Genomic DNA, 19,188 nt, shown 5'->3' with positions numbered 1-19,188 from the left:
TCCATCCTTCGTTCCAGCTTCCATGTAAAATTTTGCCAGCAAGTCGTCTAACTTCTCGCACTCAAAATTTTTAAGTCTCCGCTCTCGCCTTTCGACTCGAGATATTCCCGAAATAGCTTAACGGCTGTTACAGTTACCCTGTTAGTGTTCCTTGCATCAACATTTTCCATTATAACTTTCATTTCCGCGTCATTGATTGTCGCAAAACGACCTTTTACTTTAACGTCTGCAACTTCCATCTTTGTTGTTTGTTTACGCGGAGAGAATTTTGATTGGTTGGGGTGAATCACGCCAGCCAATCAAATTCATATTAACATTAGAGCAAAATTTCCCTTATCTATATTTAGAAAGTACAGGTCAATCCGAGTGTTTAAAGCTTATTTTTAGGAAGTACAGGTCAATCTGCATTTTTATACTTCGACACGTGATATCAAAAGAACCAATCATAGAATTCGTTATAATGCATGAAAATAATATAGTGATTTATACATTAATGTATCTGAAAGTTTCAAATGTTTAAAATATGCAACTTATTGCTTATAAACCTCTATCCATATATATTACATGTATTTTGCAGTAGTAACTACACTGATTGCTCTACCAAAACACTCTTTTCATCCGCGGTCAATGCATATACTACAAGATTTTTGGGTTTCTCGGTTTACGTATCCAACACAACCACCAAAGAAGATGGAATACTTTGTTTTATGGACAGCATCTTCACAGTAGAAACATTACCAAATCCGATGACCATCAAATGCCTAGACTGCGAAAGTGGAAGATACGTTATATATTACAACAATCGAACGCACCCTCCATTTCCAGAAGGATATTCTGAACATGCTTTTAACGAACTTTGTGAAGTTGAAGTCTACTGTAAGTAATCATTTACAGTTAATTTACATCAGGTTAGTTACAATACAATGATATCTATTGTGCTGTCCTGGAGACAGTAGTATAACCTTTATTGTGTAAGGTAAAAAGCTGAAAGAATACAAAAAACAATTACAGCAATGTGACAATAGAGTAGAAATAAAATGAATTATGACAGGAACAGTGTTCCATACTTTTTTAGAACAAATAGGGGAGGTTTGTAAATAATACAAATTTCCTAACAAATTTCTCGCTAAATTACTTATAGATAATAGTTAAATCACTTACAAAATATAGAAGACAGAATTATGAGTAAATCTTTCCTAAATTGCAATAATTAAAAGTTGACTGTCAACCACGTGTAGTACATGTGTATAAAACATCGAACAGTTACTTTGCAGAAATTAGAAATCATGCAAAAAAAAGGTTGCATCAGAAGATAGCCTACATTCATATCTAATCATTTACACAATGCATAAGACAAATAAACATTTAACTTACACTGTGGTAGGCCACAATTACCTCGAACTACAAACAACGATCAGCAAACATGGCTGACGAGACTTTCCTAACAAGGGCAATAACTCCAACAAATGAAAAGAAAGATAACTCTTCAAAAAACAAAGGCAACACACCTGATGTTACAAACATCACTATGCAATGATTCAAATCAACTGAGTTTCAAATATACAAACAGCACCAAGTTATCGTCCAGTTTGAAAACTTGGAGAATCTGTGGGATCCTAGCAATTGCACAGATGAGTTGGTTTTCATGCAGCTAATGGGTCTGATTTCCTTATCACTCTCAGGATTCACAATGTCAAAGTCTTGCTCTTTGCCTTTGCCTTGTTTAAGCAGGTAAGTGGGACCTTTTAGCCAAGAGCTGTCCTTTAATTGATGAGTCGGCAGCGGCCTAGGGGCTGCATCGGCCGGGTTGTCTTCAGTTGGTACAAAGGCCCATTGCTCTGGCTTTGTAAGTTTCCGAATGTACGATATGCGGTTGGCTACATAGGTATAAAACCTACGAGTAGTGTTAAATATGTATCCCAACACTACTTTGCTATCTGAGTAAAATTTGAAGTCTTGGATTGGTAGAGACAAGTGGTCTGCAATAGAGCATGCAATTTCTACTGCTAGCACAGCAGCACACAACTCCAGTCTCGGAATTGAATGTCCATGAGTAGGAGCAAGTTTTGCCTTTTCTAACACAAATCCGAAATGGCTTTCATTATCTGAGGAGGTTATCTTCATATAACCAACTGCCGCAATGGCGAGTTCTGAAGCGTCGCAAAATACATGGATGGATTTGTCCTTACACAGTTGCAGGGACTCAGGTGAGTAGTTCCGTGAGATGTGTAGGTTCTCTAAGTGAGATAAAGAGTCTCTCCACTGTGTCCAAGTATTTAGCTGGTCTAAGGGTAATGGATCATCCCAGTGTATGGTGCCAAGAACCAGGTTCCTCAGAATGCTTTTTCCTTCTATGATGACGGGCGCTGCGAATCCAAGGGGATTGAATATACTGTTTATGCATGACAGTACGCCTCTTCTGGTGAACGGTTTGTCTTGCATCATAACCTCAAAGAAGAAGGCGTCAGTTTCCAAGTTCCAGTTGAGGCCCAAACTGCGTTGACTTGGAAGCAGGTCAATTCCGAATTCTAAGTCCTTCATATCCTTTGCAAGATCTTCTGGGGGGAAGGCGCTTAAGACCTCTGACTGATTTGATGCAATCTTGTGCAATCGCAAGCCGCCTTCTGACATCAAAGCTCTCTGCGTCCTCTTCATGAGATCAATTGCCTCTGATGGGGCAGGTACAGAGACAAGACCATCGTCTACATAGAAATTGTTCACAACAAAGTCTGTCACATCTTTACCGAATGTAGACTCTGCCATCAGTGCAGCTCTACAGAGTCCGTACGTGGCAACTGCCGGGGAGGGTCGGTTGCCAAAAACATGTACCGTCATACGATACTCTGTCAGAGGCTGATCTGGGTCATTATCTCGAAACCAGAAAAATCGCAAAAAGTTGCGATGGTCCTCCCGCACTTTGAAGCAATAAAACATCTGTTGTATGTCGCCCATAATAGCAACAGCTTCTTGACGAAATCTCATCAAAACTCCTAACAGGCTGTTGGTGAGATCAGGGCCAGTAAGAAGGACGTCATTGAGAGATATTCCACCATACTTAGCAGAGGAGTCGAAAACTGCTCTCAGCTGGTTTGGTTTCTTTGGATGATATATACCAAATATAGGCAAGTACCAGCATTCATCCGTCTGTGTCAGAGGTGGCGCAATCTCAGCATGGCGATTCTTTATCAGTCCATCCATGAAGGTAAGGAAGTGTTCCTTCTTCACTGCATCCCTCCGGAGACTAGCTTCTAGTGTTTTGGCTCTTCTTAGAGCACTGTCCCTGTTGTTTGGCAGTTTACTATGTGGCTGTCGAAATGGGAGTGGAGCTGTCCAATGCCCATTCTCGCTCTTCTGAAATTCCTGGTCAATTATCTTGAGAAATGTCAAGTCGTCCACAGACATACCTGGTTTCTCATCATCTTGTGTTCTTTGGAAAACATTCCTACCAAAGTCTTCATTGTCATACAATGATGGGGGTTTTCCAGTTTCCATGCCATACGTCACATAGTTCAGGTTTTCTCGTATCTTGAACTCATTCGTACATGGTGGAAGTAAGGATACACGGCCCAATCCCAGTAAATGAGTCTTGTAGGTTGTAACCTGTGTAGGTGCATGAGTCTTGCCAAGGCATGTCTCACCAATTATGGTCCACCCCAGATGTAGTTTCTGTCCATAGGGTTGATTGCCTTGTCCAATACGCTGATCAAGTACATGGTGCGCTTCTATCAAATCTCTTCCAAGTAGTAACACGATGTCAGCATCCGGATCTAGTGGAGGTATTAGCTTTGCTATGTCGGCCAGATGACTGTAATGTAAAGCCACTTCCGGTGTAGGGATCTCATCCCGTGCACAAGGAACCTGCTGACATTCGATGAGGGCTGGAAGGTTCAGGACACATCCACCGCCATATGCCTCCGCAACAAATCCTTCTGCCTTCCTTCCAAAGGTCTGTATAGTGCCTCCACAAGATGAAAGTGTATAGGTTATTGCTTCACTTCCACATTCGAAATAGGTAAAGAATCTGGGGCTTGCAAGTGAGCGGTTTGATTGATCGTCTATGACCGCATACATATTGACTGCTAACTGAGGTTCTCCTTGAGGATACACACGCACGAGCACAGTTTTGGAGCAAGACTTGCCTCCAAACTGCTTTCTGCAAATCTGCGTACATGCAGAGTTGACATCTAATGAATTCTGCGACTCCCCGCCATAGTGTCTCCTACTCTGAGTCTCCACATGAAGTGCTGTCGGATGGGTTGAACTGTCACAATCCTCACACTTGACTGCTGCTCGACAATCACGCATCTTGTGGGAACGAGAGTCACAGCAACGGAAACATATATTATTCTCTTTTAAGAACTTCCTTCTCTCTTCTAATGACTTCTGCTTGAACCCCTTGCACTTGTTCAATGTATGAAAGGTGTTGTGTAAGGGGCACTTCCGGTCTGAGGAATTTTCTCTTCTGGGTTGTGCAACCTCTGTTTTCCTTGAAGAAACATTCAACACTCTGTCTCGCTGGTTTCTCACTTGTCTGTCTCCTCTCGTGTCAACACCATAGGAAAATGATGGGTTGTTCTTAATCCTTGACTGCTCACGAATAAATTCTGCGAACACCTTAAACGGTGGGAATGGTACATCATTCACTGCCATATGCTTCACGGCTACCGAAGTCCATTTTCCTTGCAAATTGTTAGGTAGTTTCTTGACTATCGGAGTGATACCAGTCGAGCAATCGAAATATGACAGAAGGCAAGAGTATCGCGTGTCCTCCTTTGCAGCCTCAATTTCATCCAAAATGTCGGACAGATCATAAAGACGACTAACATCCTTGTTGGTTAGCATCGGAAAGGAATCTAGCTTGGACTTCAACGCTGCTTCCATCATTTCTGGACAACCGTACCTTTCGTCGAGACGACTCCAGCTCCTTATGACTGCTTGTCTTGGGTTGTTCGGATTTGCAGCTTTGATGCTTAGTACATGGCGTTGTGACAAGGGACCTGTCCATTTCACAAGCAGATCAATTTCCTCTATGGGTGAAGCTTGTAACTCCTGCATGATTGCTTTGAAACTGTTTTTCCATGTGGGGTAAAACTCAGGCTTGTCATTAAAGTTTGTCAAACGAGATAACAATAAGTCTTTCTTTAACAAGTATCTTGTGAAGTCCGATGTAACAGAAGTTGATGGTGTTTCAGTCTCTGGAGACACTTGTGGATGTTGGGTCTTCGCCACTCGTGGTTCAAATGGAGGAGCTCGAACATTCAATGAAGGTTCTTGAAATGTAGGCTCCGGCTGATTTGAACCTGAAGCTGGTGAAATGTTTTCCACATAAGCCGTCGTACGGCCTTCTGTAGCTTCCTGTTCTAAGCTTCTAAGGGCTGACTTCATGGAATCACCATCCTCTCCTTCTTCTAATACACTGGCTTCTGTTTCCAGTTCTAACGTTTCTTTTTTCAAGTTCAGCAAAGTCATTTCAGTGTTTATGTAAGCACTTTCCTTTTCTGTGATTGCGTGTTGTAGGGTCAGCTCCGCCTGCTTTCGTTCTAACTTTGCCTGCTCTTCAGCGAACTTAAGTGAGGCTTTGAGAGCCTTTGCTTTCGCTCTCTTTTTGGTTGCGATTGAACTCAAACTGTTTCTGGAGGATGTAGATGTTGTCGAGACGTGAGACACACTGTCTTTGATCTGTTGATCCTGTATAGACAGAGCAAGTTTCCTCATGGCTGAATCTATGGATATCCGATAGCCCCTCAATGTTGCACTGAACCGCTCCATTTCTTTGTTACTTTGATCCGAATGACATCTGTTTAAAAAATCTAAATAACTAGTGCTCAAAGATTCTACTTCTGCCACATGTGTTTTTGTCTCTTCATGCAGATTCAACAGATCTTCCACTCGAGACGATTTACTGTCTTCTATTTCCTTAATTGTGTCCTGAATGGCACACCATACCTTCTTTATTTTCTTGAGATGTGTATTACAAGATGCTTCAAATTGTTCTACACCCTTTTCGGTCATGAAAATGCTTCGTTTCAAATCTCCTGAAGCTGCCTGCTCTATCTCCTTCTCCGCAGAATTGGGTTCCGTGGTAGTACTCATGGTTATGACTTATGATGAAGGCGTCTTGGCCAGTTGTAGTCTTTTTACTGTGCTGTCCTGGAGACAGTAGTATAACCTTTATTGTGTAAGGTAAAAAGCTGAAAGAATACAAAAAACAATTACAGCAATGTGACAATAGAGTAGAAATAAAATGAATTATGACAGGAACAGTGTTCCATACTTTTTTTTGAACAAATAGGGGAGGTTTGTAAATAATACAAATTTCCTAACAAATTTCTCGCTAAATTACTTATAGATAATAGTTAAATCACTTACAAAATATAGAAGACAGAATTATGAGTAAATCTTTCCTAAATTGCAATAATTAAAAGTTGACTGTCAACCACGTGTAGTACATGTGTATAAAACATCGAACAGTTATTTTGCAGAAATTAGAAATCATGCATAAAAAAGGTTGCATCAGAAGATAGCCTACATTCATATCTAATCATTTACACAATGCATAAGACAAATAAACATTTAACTTACACTGTGGTAGGCCACAATTGCCTCGAACTACAAACAACGATCAGCAAACATGGCTGACGAGACTTTCCTAACAAGGGCAATAACTCCAACAAATGAAAAGAAAGATGATTTTCTAGAAAACGCGTTAGACTGTGTCCCTTTATCTCAAAAAGGGGTGACAGCGAGAAAATTATAAAATAAAGTACTTCCATCAAAGGACTACAAAGGGAAGATTTAAAAAAAAATGAATAGTATCACGCCATGTAAACCATAAACATTTGACATGGTTGTTGTTTTAAATACTTTAATATGATGGAAAGACGATTAAGACACCAGCGTAACGTATGCAACGCTCTTTGATTTATCTCATACCCATTTACATATAAGTTTCAGTCCTTGTCATTTCAAATCACATTTTTTGTTACTGATTGACTGTTTGGCCATGAGTTGCTTAACGGAAGAATTAAATGCTTTTAATATAAAGTATTTCATTTTATAGCCTGTCGTTATGGATTTTTTGGACAATATTGCACTAAAAAGTGTAATTCAAAATGTAATGGTTGTAACGATGTCAATGGTTTATGTGATTCTGGATGTCATCCTGGTTGGAAAGGAGACTACTGCGATGAAGGTAATGAACTACATGTAATGAAATTCAGGTATATTTCTTTAAAACATGCTTTCTTTGCTGTTGCGTGCAGTTATAACAGTGGCTACACTGTACATAGGGCGTTGTACAAAATATCACGTAACCAGTGTTATTATAAATAACCAGCACTATTTTGAATTAATGTCCAAAACAATTGTGGATTTTAATTGTTATGTTAACAAGGTTTGAGTCATGCCACTGTTTACAGTACTGGTATACCGTAAATGTTTTATTTATTCAAAAAATTATTTGCTCGATGTTGACTTTTTTTCTATGGTTTGACACATATAAAGATCGTTTTTTCATTTCGTTTATGGTATAAACAAATGAACAATCTTGTGACATACCTTAGAACTGTGAATATAAATAGATAAGATGCAAAGTCATACCCATAAGTATTCAAAGGTTGTAAAATATAAGTTCAGACGAGGAGCTCTGCTTTTCGTTTTATAAGCTCTTATACAGCATATGAAAAGTAACAGCATCTTAATTATCTTTCCTAATTGTTTATTAACAAACTTCACATCAGTGCCGGTTTTGTATATTGCAAACAATGTTTTTTTTAAATCGTTTCTAAATCCATTTGAAATGACACAACACATATACATGCAACACTAACTAGACTTTCGAAACTTCAAGTTAGTTTCGAGTTAGTTCCCGTTGATCGTGAATAAAAGGAGACAATCTGTGTTCACATCCAAAACCCAGTGATGTAACTTTATTTTTTCATCCTCGACTGTATAGTTAATTTGTATAAAACAAAAAAAGGTGTGCATATATAATTGACATGTTGTGCCAGGGAACAAATTCTCAAAACAGTCGCAGTCCTGCTTACATCTGGTACCATTTTTTATCATTTGAAGACGGGAAGCGTTAAATAAATGAATCTCGTATAAAGTACACTTATCTGATATGTGTAATGATTTTAGAAATGAAAGTTTTAATCAAAAGATCTTAAGTATCATTGTTTTCAGGAAGCTAATAAAAAAGACACGTTAAGGGGTTCAAACATGGTGGAAGATTCTACTTTTAATGGGGGATAGGAATGAATTTTCTTAAGTTTTTTTCTTGAAATTTGCTGGTTGTGTGGAAGATATTTTTTTAAGTTTTGGGACATTTATGCAAACTGTCAAAAATTGATAATTTTTATTTCTCTAACCAAAACGTATAATTCTAGTATCGTCAACTGCAGAGAGGGTACATATGTGGGACTTATCGTTTTACGGTCCCGTTGATCATGAATAAAAGGAGACAATCTGTGTTCACATCCAAAACCCAGTGATGTAACTATATTTTTTCATCCTCGACTGTATAGTTAATTTGTATAAAACAAAAAAAGGTATGCATATATAATTGACATGTTGTGCCAGGGAACACATTCTCAAAACAGTCGCAGTCCTGCTTACATCTGATACCATTTTTTATCATTTGAAGACGGGAAGCGTTAAATAAATGAATCTCGTATAAAGTACACTTATCTGATATGTGTAATAATTTTAGAAATGAAAGTTTTAATCAAAAGATCTTAAGTATCATTGTTTTCAGGAAGCTAATAAAAAAGACACGTTAAGGGGTTCAAACATGGTGGAAGATTCTACTTTTAATGGGGGATAGGAATGAATTTTCTTAAGTTTTTTTCTTGAAATTTGCTGGTTGTGTGGAAGATATTTTTTTAAGTTTTGGGATATTTATGCAAACTGTCAAAAATTGATAATTTTTATTTCTCTAACCAAAACGTATAATTCTAGTATCGTCAACTGCAGAGAGGGTACATATGTGGGACTTATCGTTTTACGGTCCCGTTGATCATGAATAAAAAGGAGACAATCTGTGTTCACATCCAAAACCCAGTGATGTAACTTTATTTTTTCATCCTCGACTGTATAGTTAATTTGTATAAAACAAAAAAAGGTATGCATATATAATTGACATGTTGTGCCAGGGAACACATTCTCAAAACAGTCGCAGTCCTGCTTACATCTGATACCATTTTTTATCATTTGAAGACGGGAAGCGTTAAATAAATGAATCTCGTATAAAGTACACTTATCTGATATGTGTAATGATTTTAGAAATGAAAGTTTTAATCAAAAGATCTTAAGAATCATTGTTTTCAGGAAGCTAATAAAAAAGACACGTTAAGGGGTTCAAACATGGTGGAAGATTCTACTTTTAATGGGGGATAGGAATGAATTTTCTTAAGTTTTTTTCTTGAAATTTGCTGGTTGTGTGGAAGATATTTTTTTTTAAGTTTTGGGACATTTATGCAAACTGTCAAAAATTGATAATTTTTATTTTTCTAACCAAAACGTATAATTCTAGTATCGTCAACTGCAGAGAGGGTACATATGTGGGACTTATCGTTTTACGGTCCCGTTGATCATGAATAAAAGGAGACACTCTGTGTTCACATCCAAAACCCAGTGATGTAACTTAATTTTTTCATCCTCGACTGTATCGTTAATTTGTATAAAACAAAAAAAGGTATGCATATAAAATTGAAATGTTGTGCCATGGAACAAACTCTCACCAAAGTCGCAGTCTTGCTTACATCTTATACCATTTTTTTATCATTTGAAGACAGAAAGCGTTAAATAGATGTATCTCGTATTAAGTACACTTATCTGATATGTGTAATGATTTTGGAAAGGAAAGTTTTATTGCTTTGTGTAAAACATTTAACTTACACTGTACATCGAAACTTTTACAGTGTGTAACATTGGATTTTATGGTGCAGGATGCAATGGAGATTGTGGTAACTGTCTTGACATTAATCAGTGCTATCATATTGATGGATCTTGCTTAACAGGGTGTAAAGCTGGATATCTAGGAGACACCTGTAAAACACGTGAGTTTACAAATCATTTAATATTAAGATATGCACCCACAATGCGATTTTTAATCCATATTTAGTTAGACGCAGTGGCTTTCGTGTCCGGTTCTTCTTCTCTTTTTTGCACAGCGTAAAAAATTTCCTGTCATAGTTTTGGACACATCAATGATCATGACATTTGATTTAAAGTACTGTACAAATATGGTTCGGTGGCTTCAGTACAAATATATTGCTCTTATTTTTCAAAAGAGGAGGAAAAGTATTAATATGTCAAAAAACATAGTGGAAAATTACTTGCCCGAAGTTGGGGGATGGTACATGTAAAACTGCACTTGTTTTATTGTTGTGCAAGCTAGGACCAAATTCTAATATCTATAATACTGTTTGAATCTAATATATATAATACAGTTTGAATCTAATATATATATAATACAGTTTGAATCTAATATATATAATACAGTTTGAATCTAATATATATAATACAGTTTGAATGAGCATGTGCTTTTCGGTGACTGTTAGATTATGTCAATTGGGTACCAAATTCTAATATCTATAATACAGTTTGAATCTAATATCTATAATACTGTTTGAATCTAATATCTATAATACAGTTTGAATGAGTATGTGCTTTTCGGTGACTGTTAGATTATGTCAATTGGGTACATTTCAAATTTTGTTCAAATGTTTGCAAAAACAACTTGTAAAATTTACTAAGAAAATATTGGGATATACATGTTTTAGAGACTATCAAACAACAACTAGCTGGTTAATTTAGAAAAATTTTGTATTCTTTTTAAAAAATAAATATAATTTTTAATAAATGTTTGATAAATAGTATACAGACAAATTGATAAATTTTGGCGAAATTTAAGTTTGTCAAAAGTTTAATGACGTTAATTAAACAACTGCAGTTGCGTCAAAGGCTTTATCGGATAAAAAAGAAACTGTGTCGTGTGACCGCTTCATACCATGTATAACAAATGTATTTATATAAAAAAAACTGTTGAATAAACGAAAATAGCGGAATTTTTTTTATAAATAATATGAAATTGTTAAATTCTTTCTGATTAATTGAAAAAAAAAATTATTGTATTATGAAAAATGTATCCTGATATAGCATGTGACAAAGGCTCGTTTGGACCTAGATGTGTTGAAAAATGTGAACGTTGTCGTGACTTTCAGCAGTGTTTCCTTATAGACGGTGCGTGCTTGACGGGATGTGATCCTGGTTTTGAAGGCGATCTGTGCAAGACATGTAAGTTAAAATATATATTTATTGTAGAAATTTATAATTTGTTGTGGGTTTTTATTCATGAATTTTTTTGCAAAGCAAAGCAGTAATGTTTATCTATCGTGCATGTTCTTGCAATAATCATGTTCCTGTGTAACTGTTTAAAATATAAATCTTAAAAAATTAGGCATCAAATTAGTAATTTCACAAATAGATAGTTTACATATGTTCTATTAATTTTGTTAGCATGTTCGCACGGTTTTTTCGGACTCAATTGTTCTGAGACATGTATAGAAACATGTGATGGATGTAACAATGTCAACGGTGTATGCGACTATGGATGTATATCTGGTTGGAAGGGACGTATCTGCAATGAACGTAATGGTATGTATAATACACAATTATGCTCTGAATTATTCCAACTACTGTTACATGTATAAAACACACATTAGTGAGTAACCAGTCTGATAAAGTACTCTTGACTTACAAAAGATAATGTCACAGGAGGAACCTTTGCCATTCAGTGAACTGAATGTTAACTGAAAGGTCTGGAAAGGTGACTGAATGGATTAGTTATGCCATTCAGTCACCTTTCAGTAACCGATCAGTCACATTTCAGTTCACTGAATGGCAGAGATTCATCCTGTGTGTGCGTTAGAGTGCATAAAATAGAAATGCAAGTAGTTTGACAAACATGACGAGATACTGTAGACGTATTTTTTTCCACGGGGTCATAATTCCGCGGAATCACAATATCAATTTAATCCGCGGGTAAAAATTTACGCGGATTTTTTGAATGAAAAAAAAAAATCATTTGAATAATTATTATTAAATTTAGTTCTGAGCGATTTTCATTACCTAGATTTGTCCAACTTTGGACTTAAATTGTAAGAACTGTTCACAGTGAGCAGTAATTATCGGTTGTGCACTGGTCGGTAGTCATTAGGTAGCCGTCAAGATGTTACGACGCTAACTAAAATCTTTATTTGCTGTCAATTTTTGGGTTCACATGTCGTTTAAGTTATGAGTTGATCAGTCTTATCAATTAAAAGTCAGAGCACAAAGAGATCTAAAAATTGCAGTAAAAACACGGGTCTTAGCGTGTAGTTAATTGGGTCATTGAAAGACAGACCCGCTTGGGGCTATTTGTCGTCTGACACGTGCCGTTATCTCAAGCTGGGAGAAGTTTAAATTCCATGCAAGTAAATTTACAGAAAATTCAAATCTTTAAGAGATTAAATTATTTATTATTTGAAATCTCAATACAAGTTTGACAGTTTGCATAGATAAAAACGATATACATGGGGTACACGTATATGCAAGTGTTATATAATGTAGTAACTTCCGATTATCCTTATTCATGTAATGCAATTTCAAAATGTCATTCCAAAATGCACTTAAAGTACACTGGGAAAAAATTCCGCGGAAAATTTGTGCCCGCGTTCATAGCGTAAATTAATACCACGCGGACAAAAGTACGTCTACAGTAGTTTAGTGTTACAAGTAAGAATGGGAGATATGAAAGTTTAGTTGCTGTCAAAAATCAAAGTCAATATTCACCACCATGTTTTGCAAGATGTAATAAGGTTTGTCAACCCTTGGTTTTATATGGTTTAATCCATGTATTTTTTTTAATTTGAAGATTAATATGTAAACAATCAAATTGAACTCAAACATTGGTGGGTTGTAATTTTTTTTACACTGTAGGAGTGAGCACAGGTATACAATATGAACAATTATAACAGCGTCTTCTCCCAAATTTTTACATCATATAATTTGTTTTACAGATATCTATATAATAAAGCATTTTTTACAGGAATTATTCACAATGCTTTGTTTCATATATTTTATAATTTTAAGGTCATTTGAATCTGCCAGGTTAACGCTTTCACATTTACAGTGCATTTTGTTACAGTTTTCCGACCATGAAAAGTACAGTTTAGCAACAGAAAATATTAATTTTTGAATAATGGTTGAATAAAGGCTCATGTAATTTTTAGTGTCTGTCACTCTGTTTTCCCATTCAATTTAAAATTTGTGATTCCGATGCAAATAGCAATTTAAACTGGTAATTATATTTGTCATTTCACTTTTCATTACCTAAAGTGTTCTTAAACACAACTATTGGCATAACCATGAATCACATTACAGTAATATTAAAACCGATAACGTTGAAATATTCCTGAATGCTCCCGATGACGAGATGCGACAATCAAACGACCTAAAGTATCACTATTTTCAATAAATTAATAACAAGGACACGTTAAGGGGTTCAAATATGGTGGAAGATTCTACATGTACTTTTTATTATGGGGGATGGGGATGAATTTCTGAGGTTTTTCTTGAAATATGCTGGTTGTCAGGGGGATATTTTTTGGAACATTTATGCAAACTGTCAAACTTTATGATTTTTATTTCTCTAACCAAAATGTATAATTCTAGTATCGTCAACTGCAGAGAGGGTACATACGTGGGACGTATCGTTTTACGGTCTTCTTGGTGCATTCTGCCTCTTTTTAGTCATCAATGGCATACTGACTTTTTGTACTGTTAAAGCAAGGTAAATGATAATGTTGCTGTCAAAATTGAAATAATTAGCAACATAAATGTCATTATTCCTACTAAATCTTTCTTAAAACATAATATTTCAGGCGAAGACGGCATGAGACGCACCAGCCAATCAACTCAACTGCGTTACAAGATGAGGGCGACCGTTTGCCAGTATCAAACAACAACGTTCCATGTAACGAATATGAAGAATTAGGGGAACTAGCTGTTGAAATGTACGACACCGTTGAGTAAATTCATAAATACTGAATCATTGAGGTGTTACAAGAACGCGTTAAAATAAAAGAAACATGTATTTTGACGTCGACTGCGCAAATGAAGGCCACAGAACTGTTGCTATATCAATGATCCATACTGTATTAACAATGTTTACATGTTATTAACAATGTTTACATGTTTACTCACCTATTTTGTTCAGTTGAATTCCAACAATAAATAATTACATGTAAAATTTGAATTAGTTTAAATTTTCAAATAATATTTCTCAAATCTCTAACAATTTTTCCTCATTAAAGATGATCTTATAAAAATCATTAATTTAACACATATAACCTCAGATTTAGAAATATTTAACTACAGCCATTTCATGCACATGTTTTACAATTTTATCCTATGCTATGGTGTGCGATTTTAATAATATGCTATGAGATTTAAATGCAATGCTACGGAATTTGTATGCTATCCTATGAAAAATTGAAATCAAGAACTTGGTGATATGGTATTGCATGCTATGCTATGAAATCTTCATAAACAGAAGAGTTCCACACATTTCGAAGTAAAATGATAAGAAACCAACATTTACCACTATTCTGCTATGTAAACATTTATTCTTTCAAAAAAAAAATATTTAAAATCGAGTTAAAATCATGTCGTATGCTATGCTATGCTATGGTATGATATGACGAATGAGATTCTTTCGCACTGTATGCTTTGGTATAACATTCCAATGCTATGTTATGAGATTCCAATGCTATGAACTGACTGTATTAAGATTGTGTTACAAAGATTTTAATGTTAACTGTAATGTTTTTCGTTCTGAAGCAAATTCAGTCATAAAGGCAGGTCTGCCATTCTCTTGACGTAGCGCATTATAAGGAAATTGTCTCGCAGGCTTTAAAAGTTTCGGGGAAAAGTCCACATCATCAGTAGACTTTTCGCAAAATACATTCCCCAAAAAGTCATAGTTATATCAAAAGATTTGGAATCCCCGCAATGCAGTGACGGTAACAAAGTGCTCAAAAAATTGGAATATATGAATTTTAGCGATAAGTTTCATTTTTTAAACCGGGTTTTCCACCGGAAAAATCCGGTTATTAAAATTATGAAATAGACGGGCGGATGCCAAAAGGGTACCCTCATTGTACAGTTAACTCCTCCTACAGTTTTCAAGATAGGAAATTGGATTTTTGCAGATTATTTGTACATACATCAGAGATGTGCATATTGCTAGGATTTTGATTTCTGATATTTTATGAAAACAATACCAGCTTTTAAACCTTTTTTGGCAAAATATTGCCTAAATGGTATCCTTATTGTACGGATACATGTAACTACTCCTACAGTTTTCAAGATAGCAAGTTGTTCTTTTGCAGAACAATTGTACATATATTAGAGGTAAGCATATTGCTAGAATTTTCATTTCTAATAATTTATGAAAAAAATACCAGCTTTAAACCTAGTCATTCTTTGGCAAAATATTGCATATAGGATACTCTATTTCACTGGATACGGTAGGTGGTGATCATCGATTCCGGGTTGACATTGATTATGTATACAATACAAATAAAAGAAAACCCGGTTTGACAGCTTTTCACTTGTTTAAAGGAGTTGCACTTATATCTTTGTAGAGGCATTTAATACGTGCATAATTGTAATCGAATATTTTAAGATCATTTAAGACGATTCTGAATATAGTTCACCTGAAAAGGTGCCCTTTTTTGTCTTTTTGAAAAAATAATTTACAAATGTGTCAATTCATTGCATGTCCTGGTATTTGCATAAAAAAAACTACAGGTTTTACATAGCCAAGCAGATTAACAGAACATACGGATACATAGATTTAACAGAAGTATGCTGACACAAAACGATTCTTATTATGGACCTAATGATGCATTTAAAATCAATCTTACTGGGTAAAACGATGACAAAATGATTGGATACCCATGTGCACTAAATGACAAATAATAGATTAACTGAAACAGTTGACTGAATGGATAATACACTTTCTTTAACCCAATCCAAAGTTATATAAACAGTGATGTTGCATTGATATCACAACATTTGATCTATGTCTTCGATTCATTTTCTCTGAAAAAATAATACAATTTCATAAGATTGTATACATAGGTAGTTTTAATAAAAATACTGATATTAAATTCCTTACCTAGTGATAGTTAGGTACATGGTCAAGCACATCTTTTTCATTTAAAATTAATGGCCTACCTTTTGTTTCGAACTGTGAGGAATTGTCCGTATTATTGAGGTCAATCATCTCCAGAGAAAAAAAATCAAAAATAATTCCTCGTAGGTTACTTGGTGCATAGATCTACACGTACAAGACAATATCCTTTGTCTTGAACTCTGTGACGGAATCTCCCACAGCTCACATGTATTGGTAGACTTGTTAGAGCCCCGCTCTGCAGGTGCCTTATAGTGATCAGCCTGTTCGTCGGTTGCTCCGTCTGCGATTGCTTGTCAGGAGAGTGCCTTTGGGTAGAGGGTGTGCAGTGGACTTGAACCATTTTTTTCTAGATTTAATGTTAAGGTCATAGCAGAATTATACATAAAGTCCTTGTCCGAGGCATACCTTCTTTTCATTTGGTCAAATACAGCCCATACTTCTCTCACAGTATTGTTGTGGGTTTGTGGTACATGTATGTAGTGATTTTAAAGTTCGTAGTTTAAGGGTCAAGATCAGATCGGACCATATAAACATTACTTTTTTCAAAAAATATAGACAGTCCATCTAGGATTTTTTGGCCATACTTCACATAAACAGAGCTCTCGAGTAAAGTGTGTATTATGACATTGAACAAATTTTTCAAAATCAAATGTGAAGGTCAGAACAGAGTTATATGAAAAATACTTGTCCGGAGCATATCTACTTTCCCTTTCTTCAATCTAGCTCAGACTTCGCCCACGTGGTGCCTTTGAACAAGTGGAAGCTGTGACATTAATGATGACCGTAGATCAAGTGTCAAGGTATCGGATGACACAAGTCTTTTAAGGGCATATGTAAACTCTCTATTTAGCTTTATTTGGCTAATACTTACATAATATAAGTTTTTTGGTTAACTTCGTGCAGTGGACGTGAATGTAAGAGTCATAGCAGACCTCCCAATTATTTCACAGTTGCTTAATTGTGCTTAGATCATTGGTTTAAACATAGCACGTGATTGCCACATATATCTCTATAGTTGTTCGGTGAGAAATAATATTAGGCAATATGGCGGACATTGACCGACGCTTCGCTTACTCATTTCGACATTTCATAGTATTTAATACATAAACCGCATGCCGTAAGTTCTTAAAGTATTTTGAGTAGTTGCCCTTTGAAATTCTCTAAAATTAGAGTAGTTGCCCTTAGAATATTGACGTCACATTGTTTTGTCTGGAGAAGAACAAAATGGCAGTGTCGAAATTTGCTCAAATCTCTGCAGAGGAAAGGGAAAAAACATTTGAATTTGAATAGCAACAAAACGCTGTAAGTAAACATGGGTGAAGCAAAGATTTTTAAAGAGTTTTTAGAGGTGAGAATGAAAATTTTGAAGAGTTCTATGAGTTAAATTGGACGAGATGTTAGGCATCTTGTACATAGCTTTGCGTAGATCATCGCTGTTTGTGAATAAATATGTCGCTTGATAGTCCTCGGGAAAACAAAACACTTATTAGGTTAGTTCGCCTCGCCATCTATGAGATTGATCAACCCAATATATTTCCGTAGTGAGTCAGTAACTAACCTAATAAGTAATAATATAAGGGGTAATGATATTGAATAACAAGTTATATGCTACCTAGAAAAATTTAAAATATAGATCAAGGTCAAAGCAATTTGCTCTGAATTTTTTTTTCATCCTACTGTTTATAATTTAAGCGAGGTCCTTTGAGATCGTCACCATTTCAATGCTGTCTTGTTTTTCTTTTGCTGTCATTTGAAAAAAGTTTTGATATTACATCATAATTTCTAGTATTTCTGCATTACCAACTGCATTTTAATATGATTTCTATTTTTTGGGTTGTTTTTTTTTATTCGGGGATGGGTTGAGTGACAATATGTCAAATAGTTGACATGCATTTTTTATGTCACAGTTTATTGGGTAATCTTACCGTTCGAAGGTAAACCATTTTGCATTCTTAAGTTCATCTTGAAATCTTAAATTACCTGTGCATTGAATTCGCTTAGCAATGAACAGTATGAACGCATGTTGTGTTCAGAATGTGAACTTTAAAAATCATAAAATACCTGCTGATTTTTTTTATGCGGGGGGGGGGGGGGGGGGGGGGGGGCTGAAGTCATACATTTTACAAAAAAATGACTCTTGCTCAACCCCCTCACCTTTATTATAAACTTGGGCATAACAGTCAGACGATAATGGAATTGGAGTTTCATGATGTAAATGATATGATATGTCAATCTTACGACGAATGATTATCAGGTAAAGTCAAAGCGATGTTCCCTGATTAAGTATGTTTCGTTAAATACGCTTAACTCGCATTTTGTTTGATGTCTTTTCAATTTAACCGCCCTCCTTGCAGACATTTCATGCATATCTTTTACAATTTCATGCTATGTTTTGGTATGCGATTTTAAAGATATGCAATGAGATTCCAATGCAATGCTATAAAATATGTATGCTCTGCTATAAAATGATATGGTATGATATGCTATGCTATGGTTTGCAATGAGATTTGAACAAAACAGCCTTTTCAAATTCAAATAATAAGAAGCTATGGTTTTCTACTAATCTGCAATGTGACGATTTATTCTTCCAAATAAAAACATTTAAAACCGAGTTAAAATCATGTCGTATGCTATGGTATGATATGCCGAATTAGAATCTATGAGGTTGTATGCTATGATATGAGATTTTAATGCTATGGTGTATGTTGTAAAAATTATGCATGAACTGACTGTACCCAGGATCCATCTTCAGGGCCTTCAGATCAACTGCAAATGCTACCACAAAAATCTTGTCTCCACAGATGCCACCCTTCCAGATATTTAGAGGAATCAGGCCTTCAGGTTTTATTGGATTTGATCACGCCCCTACCTAAATTATCACCTCATAATACTACATGTATTACCGGGGGGGGGGGGGGGGGGGCTCTCTCCCGTGCAGTACTAAT

At 35.7% G+C, this 19,188-nt stretch overlaps 1 protein-coding gene across 1 annotated transcript; it reads left to right on the top strand.

Moving 5' to 3' along the window:
* The first annotated feature begins 588 nt into the window (after positions 1-588).
* On the top strand, positions 589-14,262 carry LOC128170629 (scavenger receptor class F member 2-like). Its single transcript, XM_052836405.1, has 6 exons — positions 589-876; positions 7,061-7,192; positions 9,921-10,058; positions 11,161-11,298; positions 11,521-11,658; positions 13,926-14,262. Exons 1-6 carry the CDS (start codon positions 708-710, stop codon positions 14,036-14,038), a joined length of 828 nt encoding a protein of 275 aa, XP_052692365.1. The 5' UTR covers positions 589-707; the 3' UTR covers positions 14,039-14,262.
* Positions 14,263-19,188: the final 4,926 nt, after the last annotated feature.

Source organism: Crassostrea angulata, chromosome 2 (genome assembly GCF_025612915.1).
Source record: "Crassostrea angulata isolate pt1a10 chromosome 2, ASM2561291v2, whole genome shotgun sequence".
Classification (NCBI taxonomy): Eukaryota; Metazoa; Mollusca; class Bivalvia; order Ostreida; family Ostreidae; genus Magallana; species Magallana angulata.
Note: the sequence above shows the minus strand (reverse complement) of the source record. Positions and strands in the feature narration are given on the sequence as shown.

Bases quoted from the DNA above. Each gene is read 5' to 3' on its own strand.
- LOC128170629 (XM_052836405.1), top strand. From the start codon at position 708: ATGGACAGCATCTTCACAGTAGAAACATTACCAAATCCGATGACCATC. The intron at 10,059-11,160 runs GTGAGTTTACAA...ATCCTGATATAG, and splicing joins AGGAGACACCTGTAAAACAC to CATGTGACAAAGGCTCGTTT. The intron at 11,299-11,520 runs GTAAGTTAAAAT...TAATTTTGTTAG, and splicing joins AGGCGATCTGTGCAAGACAT to CATGTTCGCACGGTTTTTTC.